The sequence below is a fragment of the Lissotriton vulgaris genome, chromosome 1_1 (genome assembly GCF_964263255.1).
Source record: "Lissotriton vulgaris chromosome 1_1, aLisVul1.2, whole genome shotgun sequence".
NCBI lineage: Eukaryota > Metazoa > Chordata > Amphibia > Caudata > Salamandridae > Lissotriton > Lissotriton vulgaris.
In genome coordinates this window covers 1,879,157,747-1,879,178,178 of record NC_141685.1, presented here as the reverse complement: position 1 = coordinate 1,879,178,178, position 20,432 = coordinate 1,879,157,747, and the positions used below count along the sequence as shown (strand labels likewise).

Below are 20,432 nucleotides of genomic sequence, written 5' to 3'. Positions count from 1 at the left end.
GGGGGGGGGGGAGCAGTATTTTTGAACATCAGCAACATTTCTAACTTCCCAGACGGCAGCAGCCTTGGTAACCCTAACTCTTGCATTTTTCTTCTGTCCTTTCCCTACCTAGTCAAACGTCTAGTTACGTTCTTTAACGTGTTATCTCAAGTCAATTTTCGTCATACAGTACCCGTCAAGTCTCTATGTCAGTCCATCCTCCCAGCCGTTCTAACGTGCTAATTTCCAGTCAATTTCCGTCATACAGTACCCGTCGAGTTTCTATGTCAGTCCATTTTCTCAGTCGCTATGCTCTAATGGAGGAACAGTCATATTTAAGTCTATGTCTCTAAAAACTTATCGTTATAAGGACTATGCTCATATTCCCTCCTTCCCTTTTTCGTCGGTTGTTCGATCATCGTTCTCCCATACTTCAGCCGATGTTCCAACGCGACCTGCAGAAGGGAGGAGAAAGAAGGGGTGGGGGGCAGCATTCAAACCTCATCAGCATGCAGTAATCCGGAAATGTTTTTACCTACCACATACTCGACCTATCTCCACGTAGTGCATTTCTTTGCCATCTCGGCGTTTAAGCCCAGAGGGACCAGTAGGGTCAGATAGATAATCATTGATGATCTGCGTATCTACATGAGTTGCTTGGTCGCGACCCCTTTAGGTTGCGTGCAAGGGTGGCGATCAGGTGGCATTTCTGTGGTGTCGTTTAAAAGCGTCTAAAACACTTTTCCGGCTGTCTGTCACACATAATGTAGCTGCTAAATATCGGGTCCTTTTTAACCTTCAGCCTTCATCATATTTTCTCGTTGCTCACAGTAGTAATACATTCAAAACTCATTAATGCAACCACTACAACTATGCTTTCTTTTTCAAAATACTTTTAATAAAAAGTGCTGGCGTATAAAATACAGGCCTACAACCCAGTGGACCAGCCACGGAGCAGATTGGAACTGTACATAGGAAGAAAGAAGTTGATGGCAGTTCATTGCATAAAGTGCGGCAGTGCAATAAAATCGTATCGAACTTTACTACAGAGCAGGCATGATGCATATCAAGAATTCACTTTTTCAATTAGTTCATTAATTCATTATCCGGATGCTCGTTCACTGTCTAAATTACACCATTTCATTGTTCCCATTCATAATTAGTACCCACCCTAAATCAGTTCATTGTCCAAACACATGATCAATATCGGTATTGCTTTTCTTCTCTAAGCTCATAATCACTATCCATCTTATCGACTTTCATTGTCCAAAAATGCACACGTATCTCAGAGCATCAAGATTCGAGCAATCCGGGTGAACAGGGAGTTTGAAAGTTTGTTTCGTGCATCGGCGCCATTTTGGGCGAGGTCAGGCAGGTTCCGGTATAGTCAGAATGTCTCCAATGACTCATGGTTGGACCAGAACCTTCCGTTGGCAGTTCAAAAAGTTTTTGTGCAATGTGGTAACAGTCTAACAATATGGACCATTTAGTCAAAGAGTGGGGAGGGCGGCAACAATTTTCCTACCGGGTCACTCTGGTGTTCCACCGGAACTGAACAAGTCTGTACCTTGGCTGTGTTTTAGCCATTTCCAAACTGAGGCTGGCGCCGGCAGGAGTGCGTCGATGTCGCGGTTCCCTGTGAGGGGGACGGGGGCACCCATGCGGAGGGGTCGGGGGCCCCCCGGCTCTCATAGAATCTTCAAAGTCGAGGAGAGAAGGCATGGGGCGTGTGCCCGTCCTGGGCAAAAGACCGTTTTTCGTTGTGGACCCTCTTTAAGTAAGAGCGTTGGGGTGTCGCTGGAAGCCTCCACCTGAAGGGAGGTGGGGGAGGCCCGTTCGCGTCACCTCCCCCTTCCAGCGACCCCGCGCCGTTCCTTGGCTCCGCCGCTTCGGTATTGGCCGTGCCGGCTATTGAAGATGGGGGGGGTGGTCGGCGGCTGAGGCAAGACAGCCCCCCCCCTTCCTCTTTGACAGGTGGCGGGACTACCTCCAACTCTCCGGAGGTGGACATGTGGCGGGACTACCTGTAACTATCCAGGAATTTGACATGTGGCGGGACTACTTGCAAGCGCCGCCGTTCTCGCTTTTGGCTTCGGCCTTCTTCGCGGGTCGGACCAGGCGAGAGACAGAGGGGGGGGGTGGTCGGTGGCTGAGGCAAGACAGCCCCCCCCCCCCGTGGCCTGCAGGGCAGCAGAGGAGGAGAGAAGGAGAGGCCATCACGGTTTTCTGGGCCGTCCGCCCCACAGCCTCCCCCTCCGACTGCGTCCAGGCGAGCCCCGCATGCCTCGAGGCCTCGCCTACCGGATGGGCGTAACCGCGGACCTGTGGCACTTCGGGAGTTTCCGGGATGGGGGTAGGTACCTATTGATTTGTATCTATTTCACGTGACCGTTATTTGGGCGTGGTGGGCAATGAGGCAGACATGTTTAGGGCAGGAATAGGCAACGGAACCTAGCTACCTCGTGGCTTGCCTGCTGTCAAACTTGTCTTCCCTCGCCATTTGTATGTTTCTTATTACGGGTTGTTTCTAGCGTTTCTTATTTTATTTTTAGCGAAGTTGATAACTCCTCAGTGGCCTACTGATTTCGCTCAACTCCTTTTCTTGTATTTTTATGCCATAACCTATTATAAGCTAAAGCGACTAGTCCATGCTTAGTGAACATGTCCTTATTAGGGGTGCCCTCCAGTGGAGCTGGATGGTTCATCTCTAATAAGCGGTCCGGGCTAAACAGGCTACCAACCAGTGGGGAGAAGACAGGCATGACGGATTACAACGGGGACAAAAGTCTGCACTACCTATCTTATCACGGCGGGCAAAGACTAGACAGAATATTTCTATTCTCCGTTGTTTGCCGGTGGTGAATACCTCAAACGAACCAATACCGAATAATCGGCCAATCAAACAATTCAGTGGGGAGAATAAGTGGGCACGAAAAGTTATCGCTACCCACTCTTTCTCTACCTGCAAAGAGAGACCTTGTTCTTCCCTGTTTGCAGACAAAGAATCTCCAGACAATAATCCACGAACGACAGTTCGGGAAACAGTGGGGGAGGAAGATAGGCACGACGGATTACAATGGGGACAAAAGTCTGCGTTACCTATCCTTCACTGTTTGCAAAGAGAGAGCCTGTTTGTTTTTCCCCGTTTGCAGACAGCGAATCTCCAGAGGTTTCAACAAAGCGTAATACTAGTATTATCCAAACAAAACAAGTTTCCTTAATTCGTCGTGTTTACACGACCTTACCCGGACCGCGTGGACGGTTTCCTGTCTCCTGGATCCAGCGCCCGATCGTCCTCTCTTCTTCGTGATGCCCGTGGCACTCCTGATGGTTCCCAGTCAGGACCGTGGATCACTCGAGAGAGGTCTGTTCAGAACTAGTGATGGTCGGATGATCGGCTGTCAGACGAGGGTCTATCGGACACGAGCTCTTCCCGATCGTTGCAGTCGTTCACTCTGTCGTCGGGACCTCTCCCACTGGATCCACGTGTCGCTGATGGGCCCCACGTTGGGCGCCAATTGTAGAAAAAAGGTAGGGCTAGGACCTTTCTCAAGATTTGCCCGGCGCTAACCGCCCTTGTACCATTCAAGTTTACCAAGCAATGAGGCAGGCGCCGGAGACCAGAAGGCAGGAAACAGAAGTTTATTCCGACGGAGCAGAACACGTCAGATCAGACAACAAGGTATCGTCTCGAGGTGCTCTAACAAGTGAGCTGAGACTCAGCCTTTTATACCTTACAAAACACTTGGCATTACAGTCACAGCATTGTGAAACAAAGAAAAGATAACCCCATAATCCTCGTGTCCATCCTACCCCACATGTGTTCATAATAGGGACCCTTGACCTGCTGATAAGAGAGGGGGCAATGACGCAGCTGAATGTTCCGCTGATTATTTGGATGTGTGCGCCTGATCGTAGCCCAGGGGGTGGGGAGACCAGGATCAATAGTGGGTCCTTTGAAGAGGAGCGACTTCATACAATAAAGTGCAGTAAATGGTATCCTCTGGCTTAGGCGATGGCCTCGGACATGTGTGGTCAGTCGGACTCGGGGGAAGGGGTCATCAAAGGAGTGGTATTCATGCCGCGTGGACAATCGAGCGCGGAGGGAAGGCTTGTCAACAGAGGGGCATTCATGGAAGGAAAGGAGGTGTTGGTCAGGCGCGGCCGTGACTCCCAAGGACAGGGTCTTGCAGAAGGAGAAGGTTTATGACTTGTCCATGTGAGGGAGAAGGAGGGGGTCAGGGTGCGCGCAGGGTCAGAGTCGCACAGAGAGAGAGAGAGGTCTTATGACCCGTACATGAGAGAACAGGGGCAGTCAGATACAGCTGGGGGGCTATGTCAGCTGAGGCGAAGGATGCCTCTTCAAGAGGGAAATGGGGGGGTGCCTGGGTCAAGCAGGAGGGTTGCCTTTCATAGCAGGGTCGCGCAGAGTGCTGGGTTTCATGGTCTATGCATGTGAGAGTGGGAGGGGGGTGCTCAAATGCGCGCAGGAGGGAAGCCAGTGATCCTAATGAGTGGGCAAGAGGCCAAGGTGCTAAAAATGGCTGTTATGTACATATGGGCACGGGCTTTTACTGGGGGAGTGATACGGTCAATATTTTATGGTATTCATGGTGCATACAGGGAGAGGAGTGGGAAAAAGGGAAATGAACGCTGCTTATGTACATCAATTTGTCTATTTTCCACAGTAGGCGCTGGTTTCTTTCTCGCCAATGGCTGTGGATACATATATATATTACCTACTGGCAGTCGCCAGTAGGTAGTTGTAGTTAGGACCTAGTTTCCATTGGAAATCCACAACATTCTATTTGGAATAACTTTGGCGCTGGTGGACGAATCTTCGTGAATTTCTCCAAGAAAATGGCCTGCTCCGCTTGGCTCCTTCCCTGAAAGTCTGGGGGTGATTCGTCACATGGAGGCCAAGAAAAAAGGGGGGTCCCAAAACGTGTTTTCCCCATGCAATTTTCCATAGGTACCTTTAGCCAGGGCTAGAGCCCGAACGGCTGAACGTAATTACACCAAACTTGGCAGAGAGGTAGAGTTCGGTTCGCCGATTGTGCTTTTTGTTAAATGGTGTTAATCCGTTCAGTAGTTCCTGAGAAAATCAAAAGTAAAATCATAGTGATATCTAGAGACGAAGTACTGCACGCGTACCAAAATCCGTACAATTACGAGCACAAGCTGCATGCTGATTGGATGTCAACTGTCTTTCAACACTCCAAACTAGGAAGTGTTGGCAGCCATCTTGTGCCTCAAACAGTACAACAAAGTTGAAAAAAAAAGGAAAGGCGGCAGTGTAGAAACATCATGACCTTCTAGGCCCACATGGATCTTTAGGCCCCCAATTTAAAAAAAAAAGAAAAAAAGAGATCGCGGGGTACGCGTACAGGTAAAAAAAAACTAGAAGTCCGTTTTATTCTTAATTAGCCTCCCGGGGGGCCAAATCTCAGGGGCAATGTTTATCCATAAAGGGGGGCTTGTAAGGCCCCCCGCAGCCCCGGGGAACGCCACCCTCTTGGTATGTTTTCAGCCCCCCCCCGTACACCCCCCCGAGACCGCCACCTTCCTGGGGCAGTAATATGTAAAATGACCTTTCAGCCCTGGGGACCTGCACCCCTCGGGGCTTTTTAATGTTGGGAGGGGGTCGCGCGGCCCCCCTCCGGGAGCCCTTGATGGCCATGGGGACCAGCGCCTCTCAGGGCTGGCTCCTGCAGTGTCTCGGGGTGCCTACCCTCAGGACACTGCTGTTTGCTATGGTAGGACGGGAGCGTCGCTGTTCCCACTTTATCACAGCAAACCGCTTTTCTATTTGAAAGAGAGAGCAAGTTAATCTGCTCTCTCTTTTGTAGTGTAGTTCCTATATTCCCAATAGGCTCTGCGCATTGGAATACCATAAACGGTAGTTTAGACGTAGGACTGAGGTTGACTAGGTCTCTACTGAATATGTTGGACTTAATTAGGTATGCCAGCTAGCTCAGAGGTCACTAGAAACTTTCTCGAATGAACAGGAAGGAGTTAACTTTCCTGATTAGACAAGAAGGGATTAGTTTCTGACAACCACATAAACATGACAACTTTGCGCCCTCCAGAATAAGGAGTATATCTCCAGAGTGGTGTGAAAACAATAGATAGCTATTTCACTCAGTCAATCATGAATACTTAGTTTCACCAGAGTGCAGAGAAATAGAGAGACGGGCGTTTTCAATAAAAGGTGTTATATATTGAGCAGTCTTCTTTCTCATGCAAAAGAAGTGAATTGCCACAATTGCAATACTTATAAAGTAAAGTGCGTACAGTAAAATGAGTATTATGAAATAATACTGTAAAAGCATTGATATGGTTTCTGAGCCATATGATACTTAAAACGGATAAAATATATACAGTTACCTAGAATGATAAAAGTTGACTAAACATACTCAACTGGTGCTTCTAAAATACGCCTACCCCGGTGTACCTAACCTAAGCCTAGTACGTGGGAAGGAGTAAGGGAGTTGCAGTTTAAGTTAAGTTAGTTTTGCCAAGAATCTGAATCAAGAATTCTCTAAGGATCTAATCAGCTCCGTACCTTGGTTTTAGAATGAAGGAGGTCTTGTATCTCGTTCTCAGGACTCGATCTCCCAGTAACTCGCAAGACTGACTGGAAACACTGGAGCTGGATTTTCTAGGCAGGAGAAAAGACAGCGTCTTTCTCAGTGCGTCAAATGGGAGGTACGGCTTCCTTCGGCACTCGCATCAGCTGGGCTTTGAGTAAGTAGGTAACCACTGTGTCTTGCGTAAGGCAAATGCTGGTATATTTATACCTGAAAGGTGCCATGTTTGACGTAAGGTTGGACATAAGACGTCAATAAGAACTGTCACTAAGAACTGGCATTTCTTTCAGGACTCGCAGTAGTTCTAGGACAAATAAAAACAAAAAGCAGGGGGAATTCCCAGGTTTCTGGAGGTTTGGTTTGTTTAAAGAACGCGTTGTACTTTCTAGGAGTCTAAGGAAGTAGCCTTGCCGTATTTGGACTGCATTGGTTATGACTAAATATTGATATGATTCTTATGCCTTTATAAGGATATGCGGCCATATTCATCAACATGAATTGCGCTCGCAAATGGCCAGATTCTGAGAATCTGGCCGTTTGCGAGTGCGATTTTTGCATTTGGGATTCATCATCCCAAATGCAAAAATCGCTATTACCGAAATCGCATATTTGCGAGGAATTGGATTTAAGGAATCTCTAATAGAGATTCAATTCATCAACCAATTGGAAATTGCGAATTCGCAATATTTGGTCGCAATTTACCACCAAGTCTGACTTGGTGGTAAATTGCGAAAAAAGAGTAAAAAGCACTTTTGTGCATTTTTTTCTTTTGATTGTTACACACACACATGTCCTCTGGACATGTGTGTGCGCAACACCTGTTCAAATGTGCATTTGAGGGGTGCTAGAGGGTGTCCTTTGGACACCCCTGGCACCCTTCAAATCGCAATCTTATTTGCGATTAGCAAATTGCTAATCGCAAATAAGGAAAAACTCCCCATTCATTCCTATGGGCCTTTTGGCCCATAGGAATGAATGGGGAGTTTTTCCTTATTTGCGATTAGCAATTTGCTAATCGTAAATAAGGAATCAGTAGGAATCGCAATAAATTTTGCTAATCCTACATGAATCCCGTTTTGCGAGTCCTTAATAGCGAATCGCTATAATTCGCTATTTGGGCCTCGCAAAACGGGAGATTGATGAATCAGGCTGATGATTTGTTATAACCACATTAGGGCATAAATCGGGAATATTTAATTAGGGACCTAGATACGTTTACAACACTTTCAAGTAGGAACGCAGATTTGTTTTCGATAGAGAGAGCAGCATGTAAGCTGCTCTCTCTGACAAAGCAATGCCGGCTCTCGAAGGACACGGGAAGGATCGTGGGGGCATTGGGGCTAAAAAAACCTGTTCTTTTTGAGAACTAACTTTACTGGTGAAAAAAGAGCTATATTTCTATGATAGTATGTGAAACTTTCCGGTTTTTTTTTGTGCACAAGTTGTACTCACTATGCCTGAGCAGCCTAGTTTCCAAGCCCATGTTAATTTCTTTTTCTTTAAGTTCGCCAAGCAAAGCTGTCTTCATTTCAGGTATTAAATTTGCTGCTTTCTTTTCCCGGGCCGTGTGTGTCATCCGCTGCTATACTTTTGTAATATATTAATAATCATATTGCTGAGGCGACAAACATTGATTACATACTCTGTCCTCCGCCATTTTAGTAGTTTTCCTCCGTTATTTTTTTTATACCTGTTACTTTCATTTTACCCTCCGCCTATCTTGTCTGTGATCGATGAGATTTCCTGTGTTTGTCCTTGGCCTCCGATGTTATCAGACTTGGTCACATGTATACCTAAAAACTCATTTGAAGCACGTAAGGCACAGTCATTACAACGTGTGTCCGTCACCAGAGAGCCATTATCATGCTTATGCCTTTATCATGGGTGGTAAATGTATATGGCTAACGACATACTCGTGCTCCCATCATTATCATTATCATCGCAGGTTGTTCACCCGCTCAGTGCTTCGGGCACCACTAACTCAATGACCAAAGAGGCCATGCATGTAGTGGGCCCCTTGTTCGGTAAAATGGCGTAGAACATGTGCGCCCCGTCTTTTTGATACACAGGGTCATGTGTGTAGTGACGGATGTGCTGGATAGGTGTGGTGTGGGTGTATACCAGCCATGAGAGAGTGTGTCGATCTGACAACTAGACCTGCAACTAAGAAATCACTATAATGGAAATATGGGCTTTGTACTGTTGTGTTTTCCTGGTAGCGTAAGCACAGTAGGCTGTACTAACGTATTCAGTATTCAGGAGAGGGGTCAATAATTGTGTTGACTTTTCTTCTTTAGTGTGCAGTACTATATTGTTTTATAAAATTTATACGTTTTCAAACTATCTTTACTCTTACGGCGTACGGCCGATATTTCCGTAAGTGATTTTAAAAGTAATATACGCTTTTTTAAAGTTAAAAAAATTATTTTCATGATTATCCAAGATAATGCCATCCCTTCATATGCACATTAAATACATAAATATATGTTTTTGAACAATTAGAATCTTTCATGCCGTACGTGTTCGGGGCGCCGTATATGACGTCACGCGGGATATACATTATTTTTTTTATACGTAGGGTACACGTTTTGGGCGAAAAAGAAAAAAAACGCAAAGCCCGCTTTTTTGTTGATTAGCCTCCGGGGGCCAAATCCCTGGGGCAATTTGTTTTTCATAATGGGGGCCCCCCCGGAGATCCGGGGACCGCCTCCTCCTCCACTCGAGCCCCCCCAGGCCTCTTTTTATTAAAAAAAACTTTGCACAGGTGTTGTAAATGTGGTATTTTGGTTTCGTTTCTGTCTTGTAGTGGATCCAGGGTAAATATAAAAAAAAATAGCCACTACCTTTTTGCCTGTTACCATAGTAACAGTTAATGGATTACTTGCGTGAGTACAGAGGTTAGAAGTTCATCACAATATGTTGTTAGTTGAAATAGTTACTGTGCTGGAGATTTACATTAATTTTTTTCATAGGAACCATTAGTCGTAGAAGTCTGTGAAAAGGTTTTGTTAGGGATTCCTTCCTGTTCGGGGAGTATTGGGGTAACGTGCTCCAAGCGGGATTTTACGAAGTTTAATGTTCATTGGCTGTAAAGTAATAAAAGTTGAAGGCTTAGCAGTCATTCCTTGCTCGTCTGTGGAACAACAGGGTCATTTATATAATTTCCGTGTGGTGTATAAATCACGGCGGAAAAATTACAGTGTCTTACGGTGTTTTCTTTTATCAAGTTTGTAGGTGACCTACTTCTTAGTAGTACTATTTACTTATAATGTGGTGTTTACTTTCCTGATGGGGAGGTGTGGTTGCGCAGCAAAAAATTCAGTCTAGGTTTGAAACAGTTTTTATTAAGCAAATACAAATAAACTTTCTTCAGAAACTGTCGCAGTATATATGAAAGGGGTGACAATTAAAAATGGAATTTCATAAAATATTAGTTAAGTGTGGGTATATACTTCTTTTTTTTGCTACAGTTTGTAAAAGTCTTGCCTCACATTCTTGTTGATGTAAGAGGGCATCAGTTACTTTTAGAAAAAGTAGAATAGAAGTGCTACAACAAACACTCCTGCACTACATTATCTCAGATCAAGAGAACAAGTAAAACAGTAAAATATAAATTATTTCATATTACATGGAAATGCATGCATTATCATTTTTCAAATGTGTATTCTGTACAATTCAGAAACGTGCTGTCGTAGTGTTTACAGGTTGCAGACTGTTCCGCTAACAAATCACATACTCACCAAAGAATATATACAATGTTACTTTTATACTATATAGTACAGGTCTTATATATTCTTTAGGGGGAAGGGGAATAGGAATCGCAAATAAGAATAGAAATTAGAAAATAACATTCAGAAATGTAGGGTTTATTAAATATTTACAGTACCAAAGTATGCATGATAGCTATATTTTAATATATATAAAAATATCTGATCAAGTACTTATAAATATTTGATAATTATATTAGAGATGGCGCTGAAAAATCTCCCATTCCTCTTCTGTAGCAATAGGACAATCTATTATAATATAACGATTGATACCATTGTTACAGTAAAAAGAAAAGGAAAATAAAGGTATGTATTTAACAGAACATCCATAATGAAATACTGTTGAGGGGTAATTATTTACTGAACTTCTTTTCTCCGGGAGGTGAAAAAATCTGATCTTCATGGCGACTGGTCATAAACTCTTCTGAGATCATGACGGTGAGAAATATGTATATATTCTCATAGCATATGATCACAAGGGGAAAATAGACTGAAAGCTGCAAGCCGTTAACGTTGCTTACTTATCGTTACTGTTTGTGACGACGGAGTGTGAATTCCGCTAAGATCACTAAGACTGTTAATTTTATAATATACATATTAACACTATGTGATCTCTAGGGGAAATACAATAACAAGTGTAACATTGTGACATTGATTGTAAATGTTTAGGGTTTACGTCGACGGGTTAGCAACACCTCTCGAGCGTAGTACAGTATCAATATTATAATATAAAAAGTCACTATATATAAGGTGAAAGGAGCCAGAAAAGGAGTAATATTTGTTAAAATATATGTGTTTCTAAGAACAAGCTGCTGACGTTACAGAGAAAAAGCGAAAAACATGCAATAACATTTTTTTCTACATATAAATGTTTAAATATTGACTAGCCACAATTTATAACTAAGTACTATGCCTATGCCATATTGAAACAACTTACAACTCCGGAATATGTTTGTTGGCGCAAAAAGAGAATCAGATGCTAGAGAACAGAACCTGCAACAGAGATTGGCGATTCAGAAATAACTCGCTAAAAACTAAACTAATTGCACAGTAGGTGTGGTTTATATAGTTTTCGTTGTATAGTAGTCTAGGGAAGGAAGATGTGGCTGTAAGGTTTAGATTTTGATAGTAACATGTATAAGGTATTATTATCTATATACGTTGGAGAGTTTAAAAAGTGTTACTCTGTAAAATGTGTTTTTTCATTTTCATGATTAAAAGCATCTAAATAGAAGATGTATAAAAAAAACATAGTTATCATTAGAAGAAAAAAAAAGATTTAATATTTGTTATTTTTATGGTTCTTAATTTAAAAAATGCTAGCATTTGTAAATTGTAATCCTACCCTCGTAAAGTTGTGCTGGCGCTTGGGGCTTTGGGAAGGTTAATTAATAATAAATGCTCTTTTATATGCACCTGTAAACTTGGCTTTTAAACTTTCAATTGCCCAGTCTGTATCTTTACACTTCCTCCAAACATTTTGGTACTGCTATTTTAGTATTGTAGTGAGCCATTCAGCAGTATGCGTTTATGTATACACTGTTCTAAAAGTGAAGTTGCTATATATTTTGCCAGACACTCTCCTTGCAGAATTGTAATGATTCAGCAAGTACCCAAGTAGTCATGGTGCAAAGTGGGCCTTAGGGAATGGACTGCTTCAAACTCCTATACACTATGCATGCACTCTTCTATGCATGGGCAAACTTGTCTTTTATAGCTTCTATTATCCAGTCTATATTCTTACACTTCCAGCAAACTCTTTGTGATTGCTGATTCAGTATTGTAGTGAGCTATTCAGCCGAATGCCCTTATTTATGGACTGTGAGAGGAGGTCTGCCACTCTTTCACAAGGATGATGTCATCAGTGATGTCATTTGAGATGTCATCAGTGATGGCATGAGTGATGTCACTGACCATGTCAATAGTGATGTAGTATGTGACATCATCAGCAGTGCATTGTGGAGAAGTGTGGCTCACTGGTTAGAGGAGGCAGACCTGGAAGCAGAGGTCAGGCCGGGACCAGGGTTCAATTCCCGGCTCAGCGGCGTCTTGAGTCCTAAAATGTCCATGGACTCGACAATTCTCGCTCCGGTGCCTACTCAATTCATGGGTTCACACTCTGCAACTCTGGGCAATAGCTTGCTTAATCTCCACAACGGCCCCTGCCGGGGTTATCTCGCAGGGGAATACCAGGACGGGTTCCCTAAGCAAGCGCTTAGAAACCAGTGGTGATTTGCGCTATATAAATTCCTGTACATTTACATACATTTACATTGCTGGCGCGCAAGTTATTGTTAGCTGAACTATAACGGGGGAATTTGTATGAGTGAAATCTCCAGCTAACTATAACATGTGTGAAACCTATGTTTTTTTCAGTGAATTTGCAAGGTTTTTTAAATGCTAATTTCTAACTATAACGTTGCTGAAACTTATGGTTTTTTCAGTGAATATATATGTGGGGTTCATGGGGAAGTTAGTAGTGTTTGACAATTTGTATATATATATATATATATATATATATACATATATATATATATATATATATATATATATATATATATATATATATATATATATATATATATATATATATATACAAATTGTCAAACACTACTAACTTCCCCATGAACCCCACATATATATATTCACTGAAAATATATATATATACATATATATATATATATATATATATATATATATATATATATATATATATATATATATATATATATATATATACAAATTGTCAAACACTACAAACTTCCCCATGAACCCCACTAGCCAAAATTAAAACTAACTATGGGGTCGATTATGTTGGTGGTAAATCCGCATCCTCCAGGCCGGTGGAAGCCACCGCCGGCCCGGAGGATGCGGATTCACCGCCGCGGACATTGCAAACACCCACCGTGACATTAGGATGCCGGTGAGATCAGCGGCGGACGGCAAGTCCGTCCGCCGCTGATCCGCGGTGTATGCAAGCAAATATGGTGGCGGTGTCTGCAAGACACCGCCAGCCATATTAGGTTGCAGGCGGAAACATGCTTTTCTGCGGCGGCTTTTCCGCCAGGGAAAAGCATGTGGTCTTTTGTGTTTGGGGTCCCGTTGCGGGCCCCCAGGGTGGTGGAGGTGTGGGGGGTGCACATGGGGGGTTCCTATGGTACCCCCCTGCTTTGGCATGCACAAGGTGGCAGGCACCACGCGGTGCCTGCCAAGTTGTGCATGCCAAAGTTAAACATGCATATTTTACATTGTGGTGGGTGTTGCTCAAAGCAGCACCCGCCGCAATGTAAAATATACGGGATGTGACCGCCAGGGTGGCGGTCACATCCTAATTGCTACGGAGGGACCGCCGCTGCCTCTGCGGTCGGTCTCTCCACCTCATCCGCCATCCTAATCGACCACTATATATTGAATATTTATTAAACGTGTAAAAAAATCTGAATTAAGAACATAATAATCGTCATTAAACCATGCACAATGTAAAAAAAATCCTCAATCCCCCAATAAACTCAACTACAAATGTATACATTAGTATACTATTTCTTAAAAAATAACCCAAAATAAATTTAATGATAGCATAGATAATGACATAATTACATAATACAATACAAGTAAATATATTTAAAACATAGAAAAAGTTTGAGTAAGGAATATTAAACTGTTATATTTTTGTTACAATTGTAAAAAAAAAAGAAAAGATATGCCTGAATAGTTATGTCCATGATATATTTGTAGTCCTGATATTCTAAGTATGATATTATGGTCAGATGATGTTTTTCAGTGAATAATTAGTTAGAATACTGAAAGAAGACTTGAAGAACTGGGAAATACCACTCCTAATTATTGTTCTCTGTAGGTAAAATTGTCACTTTAGAGATGGCATCCGTGATTCTGGATATTTTGCCCTCGATAAGATGTGATAATTGATCACATAGCTCCCTGGAAAGATAGATAACAGAGCAAGAAACAGAGAGTTTAGATTTCCACTACAATATGAAAGAGTTTGAGCTAGATACACTGGGCTGAGAAAAATACACTTTGTTTACCTCCTATAACTTACTTTTATATTAAGCCATCCAAAAGGCACTTGGACCGTGGGTAAATAGTGCTTCCTAATTTACTTTCAGCTTAGTTGACCTTTATTTTCAGGATTTTGATTCAATGGCAAAGCAGCTGTTTTGTGCTCTTGTCTTCCATTAAGCTTTTTATTCAGACTGAGGTAGGGATTCATTCTTCTAGAACAGTAGTGATGCCCTTATCGAGATGACTAAGTAGTGTTGCGAAGTCAGCAGGAGTTTGGTATCACATTTAGATGCAAATTCAGTCAACATAGAAAGAGAATGTGTGAGTAAATTGACTCTTTAGGTTTAAAAGGTGTTCATTACTGTGACATCACATTTGGTTAGCAGAATATTCAGGTAAAAATCATCCTTGGTGTAGCATCAGCATTAGAGTGGAAAAGTGGTTAGAAGCTCAAATCACATTTACGTGCAGATTCCGGTTGGTGTAACACCAACAGGAGTGTTGAAAAACGTTTAGGAACACAGATGTGCCACAAATTAGTGCAAATGTCTTTAGGTGCAGTGCAGTGGCAAACACTCCTAAAATACACCTAAAATATTCCTCTGGCCTGATACAAAATGTGAATCACACATGTTTTAAAACCACCACGAAGGGAATGGTCCCAAGCACTGGATGAAAGCGGCTAATCCAAAGGTCTTCTCTGTTTATGTTTTTGGTATTGGTGACATGAGCTCAGATACCTGCTAAACCTTCAATAACCTGGCCCAAAATGGGTGGAAAGGTCTGAGCACTTATCAGGGCTAAATACCAAATAATCAGTCTTTGTGACAGTTTTGTGAACAATAGCTCAAAATATTTTCATCTGACCTAATAGTGAGCTGCTCCTGAACAGATGAATCTCTCAACTTAAGTAAAATAAAGCTTTAGAAATAGTTAAATGACTTTAGTGTGTGTCCCAGACAACTACATGAACTGATGTCTGCCACTTTAAAATAGGTGACATCATAATGGAACTTACTGGTACTCATTTTAGACACTTGAAATTGATACAATGTTAAATCACCTCTTCCTAATTCATGCTTTTGACCTGCTGTTTGAAATTACTTATACTTAACTTCAGAAGCACAACAAGGGGAGTCACCTCTACCTAGATTCCTACCTTTCTGATTCCGTTTTAGTGTCCCAACCCCATAATGCTCACCTTATCCACTCTGTAAAAATAAAATATTAAATGATAACTGCCTGTATTTAACAATATGACCTGTAAGTTTTATAACCTTTAGCAATAAATCGTAATATTTTGCATACTACAACTTCCAATAATTTTTACACAGAGGTACCTGCAACAGATGCTAAGCCCTCGTATCTGTACCTCACTTAGTGAGTTTCCTGGAAAAAAGTGGCTTGTTTTAATTGCCTACTCTTACTACGCCTGACTGTACTAGTCCTGGACAAAGTTTCCTTTGAAACTGCTGTAAGGAACAATCCCCCATTAACAACAATCGCCTATAAATAAAGTTGGGAAAAAAATATGATTGTTTTCGCTTTGTGGCACAAAATGTGGCCACGTATAATGCTGGGTTGGAGGGATGCTGTTAATTGAAACCTGAATGACAACGTTTCTGGAACTTTTTTTGCCATATATTTTTTGTTGATTTTATTTATTTGTGATTTTTATCAATAGCAACTCTTGCCCTAGCACTGTATAATTAACAACCAACATTATAAAGAGCTAGAATACAAAGAACAGTAATAACGGAAAGAGGAAGAGAAGGGAAGAAAGACTAGAATGAAAGTAGGACATTAAGTATAAGCAGGGACGTGGTAACAGTGCCCCAGACATTTGGCAAAGGGACATTGTTAAGGGTTCAGATGGAGGAAGTATAGCAAACTGTAAAGATATGTGATGAACCACTAGTGCTAAGACACCTTTGGGTGATTGTGTGCTTTACAAAATAAAATTACAATTGCAAGATAGGTGAGGGCTGAACTGAAAACTCTTCAAATGCAGTTCTAGTGGCTGTAGCCGTCAGACAAAATTTAATTTTCCCACTTTGTATCTTGGTATTTGTGGTAGTATTTAATACTCCTTCGGTCCTAGGCTGCTGCCTAGTAGTGATTTAATCTATCTCCAGTATGCCCTCAATTTTGTGCTACAATCTTTTCTTTTCTAACTGTCCTTACACCTCTTCAGTTTTTCTCTTTAAACCCTAATCCTATTAGTTGCTCTCTTTTTTGATGATTGATGATGGAACATTTTCCTATTGAGCACTAAATTGAGTTCTACTTCATTAAACGTGCATTGTCTGTATCTGCAAATCTCCTCCCCCTGAGGTGTAAAAGGAAATGTATTGCAACAAGAATATTGAATTTCTTCCGATGCATGATCGCCTCTCTTGTTGGACTTGTCTTCACGAGCGAATAGTAATGGTCTCTTCCTGTTACAGAATGCCTGGTACCTGTAGTGGCACAAGCGCCGGCCAAACGAAAGATCGTAATTCTGGAGAACTTGGAGAGAACGCGTCTATTGGAACTGTTAGGAGATTTTTTGGAACCGCTTGAAAACCGTGGCCCGACCAGCAGCTGTTCCTTTCAAAAAGGTAAAAATAAAAAAAGCCATTTTGTTTTATGCTCCGTGCCATCCAATGGCAGAAGCAAAACTGCACACACTGCACTTTGTAGTAAGTTTAGTAGTACTACAATAATACTACTAACATACTACAAAATGCTATTAATAAACCTTGGCGGCAGACATCCTCCTCTTTTATCTTTTCTATGTAGAGATTTCCACACATAGTTGTTAAATCTTTTAGTAGCAAATGTTGGAGGATTCTGGGTTAACGCTTGCGTAATGGGGAATACTGACTACTAAATAGGTGCAGATTAGAGAGGAGTTCAGGGAGGAGCATGGAGGGGTTTCGGCAGGGACATGAAAATAAAAATCACAACAAGAGGGGAGTAAACAAGATATATGCCCGGTACTACACCTCTCATCAGCACCCGTTACCCTCTGATGCCTTTATATGTGCTTAATAAAATAAAATGGATTGGTTCATAGAGGTGATCATAATCATATAGTCCAAGCCCTGTTTGTTTTTGGTTATTCATTTCTTTTAATAATCTTGAAGTTCATAAAATCAGCTAGTTTCCAAAGACATTTCTGTTGTTATTATCATGGATTACATCCGCAGCCAATATTTATATTAATTACTCTCACAGCGAACATAGCAAATGTGTTTCATGGCCAAGCAGCTTCCTCAAGATGGATTCTAGCAAAGAGAATACATAGGATTATCCAGTGTAAAACAAATGTAAGCTCCCACCACAGTGCAGTCATCAGATGTAGTCTTTTGAACAAAATATCTAAAGCAACATGTTCCCGCAAACCCCCACCCATAAAAGAGTAGGCCCTTTGTTATTCGTAAACTGCACTTCTAAAGTTACTACAGCCAAAAAGGACCTTTAACAGACAGTTGTAGAAGAACGTCAGCCCAGCCTTACAGTAAGTCCAGCACCACACATGCCTACTCATGGGCACTGCAAACACTCCTTTAGAAAATAATGGAGACAGGGACTTAAAATAACAGCCCTAAGTAAAATAAAGTGTTTATAAATAATTAAATACAACTTTTAGTAAACAAATAAAGTTCATTAAAATAATTACACAAACCAATTTAAAAAACTTTCTTAATTTAATATGAAAAATGATAGTGTGGGTGGGATTTTTAAAAACTATTTTAAACTATAGCTATACATCTATTTGATTTAATTTATGTATTAAACATTTTTACCTTTGATGAGTTAATGTGAGATAACATTGCATTTTTAAGTTTTATGTTAATTAATTTCCATTTTACATTAAAATATTTGTATTTTTTTTTAAGATCACTAATAAACTTATTACATTATATTCCCTTATACTTTGCCATAAGGAGAGCCCGCCCAGGTGGCAGAGGCTTCTGCCTACATATGAAAAGTTAACAGTAGTAACATTACATCTGCAAATCCTGCTTAAACAGGCTACATCCCCTGTTTTGAGGGTGTGAAGACATGTAAGTCTATACCAAGCAAGTCTTCAGCTAATAGTAAATTTTGATATGACAGTTATCAAAACAGTATAAAGTTTCTCATATGTGCCGTATGAGACATTGATTTGGGCAAGTTTTAATGTGAATATACCACACTGCCCTTGAGGTTTTGTAATCAGATAAAAAAACTGAAATATTTATTCTGTTCGAAATAAGTAATTTCATATATTGTAAATGATGTTATAAGTGCTATCATAGAAATAAACATTTTGTCTGCTTTTTGGGTCATAGGTGGAAATTACCAGATTTATTGGTGGTTGAAGGCTCATCTCTTTAAAGAACACTACAACACAATGCATTAACTGCCCACATCCCGGCTAACTCTACTATCACTCATTGACTTTATGCTCGTGTTTGACACTGTGCCTCGCTCCACTGCCTTTTGGCTAAGTGGGCGCTACAGAAATACCATATAGTTATATACATACTTTCAATGTTTCTCCAATTTAGCAAGTGGCTGCCAGTAATAGACCCCTAATTTTTATGTATAGAATTGTAACTCATTTTTATCATCAGACGTTTGACTCAAACCAAGAGAAGGAAAGGCAGAAAAGTAAAGAAGGTGGAGTAATAACAATTTAGAACACAGACTAAGGAATAAAATGGATGAAAAAAATATGCAAGAGTGACAGGAAATGTAGGGTGGTGGAATGAAGAGGCATTAGGTGGAAACAACTGTCAACAAACTTGGCATTCTTCATAGGGACATTGTGTGCATGCTGCAAACCTTTTGGAATGTGCTGACTGTTTTAGGAAACTCACGTCTTGATGTCAGCCTTACTGAGAGTGGATTAAAGTATTCTTAAGGAGCAGATAGGCGATGTCTATGCAAGTAGGACAGTGAAGTTTGGTTTTCAAATAATTGGTTTTTCAAATAATCACAAAAAGCTAAATCCAGGTCCCACTTAACAGGGTGACAATGGAATCTTAGTTCATTTTGTGGATTACAAACCATACTAAACCATCTTCGCTAAGAGAGCATAGAGAGCAACAGTTGTGTTAAATCTCCAAATACGTATTAAGATGACAAGGATATAATCTTACAAGAGAAGACAACAAAACAGCATAGTAAAATGGATTATAAACTACCTGGTGAGTGCTCCCGTTCAAAAAGTTATTGTACCTTCTTCAAACAGGCAATCGGACCAGTGCTCGAAGTGGGATGAAAAAGGTGGTGCCCCTCTAAAAGGGGTGTGGTAAAAGGAAACTAACTAGGAATCGTATCCAAGAGGCATAACCAAATTAAATAATTAAGGACGTGGTTTAGAGTATGTAAACGAAATCTTCTACCACATACAGTGTGTCACCCACACAGTATTTCATACACCTTTATGTATTTTCTATGCATTGTCTTCAGTCAGACATGTCATGCAACAACAAACACATATACCTCAAACAAGCCAGACTTATTGGCATTACCCATTTTTAATAGCTGTATCAGATAAATGAATAACAAAATTGATTTTGTTGTAAATATTGAGAGACTGTGAATTAAACATTACTAAGGCCTGTAGTAGTGGCCTTACGAATGCTTCAAAATCCCTGTTCTCCCCTTCACACAACTCTCACTCCATTAAATGCTTATGTCATTCATCTGAAATCATCTTTCTGAAATCCTTCATCTGCATATCTCACAATTTCCCCCAATTACATTTGCCATATATGCAACCATCACACTATGTGCTCTGCAGCAAGGCCACTGATTGGATTTTTATATAGTTTGTGCACCTTTATTACCAATTGACCAGCACTATGAGAAACATACACTTTCTTCTGCCTTAACTTCAGAGTTCTCAAGTGTGTGCCACCATAAATACCCACCCACAAAGGGAACTCACGCTAACCCATGGAAGGGACTCAGTTCACTGTATGGACTATACAAAAGTCATATGTTTAATGAAAAAAATACAGACCTACAGCGTCATGGAAAAAAAAGTTAATAATCTTTGAGAATGCAAGATGAAGTAACATCAAAAATGTAAACC

At 41.2% G+C, this 20,432-nt stretch overlaps 1 protein-coding gene across 2 annotated transcripts in view; it reads left to right on the top strand.

Moving 5' to 3' along the window:
• CTTNBP2 (cortactin binding protein 2) overlaps positions 1-20,432 on the top strand; it is a 670,231-nt gene that overhangs the window by 469,687 nt on the left and 180,112 nt on the right. For both annotated transcript variants that reach the window (XM_086919417.1, XM_086919418.1), the window contains one exon: positions 16,807-16,959. In XM_086919417.1, coding sequence (XP_086775543.1) covers positions 16,807-16,959 — 153 coding nt within the window. The remainder of the gene's footprint in view (positions 1-16,806; positions 16,960-20,432) is intronic.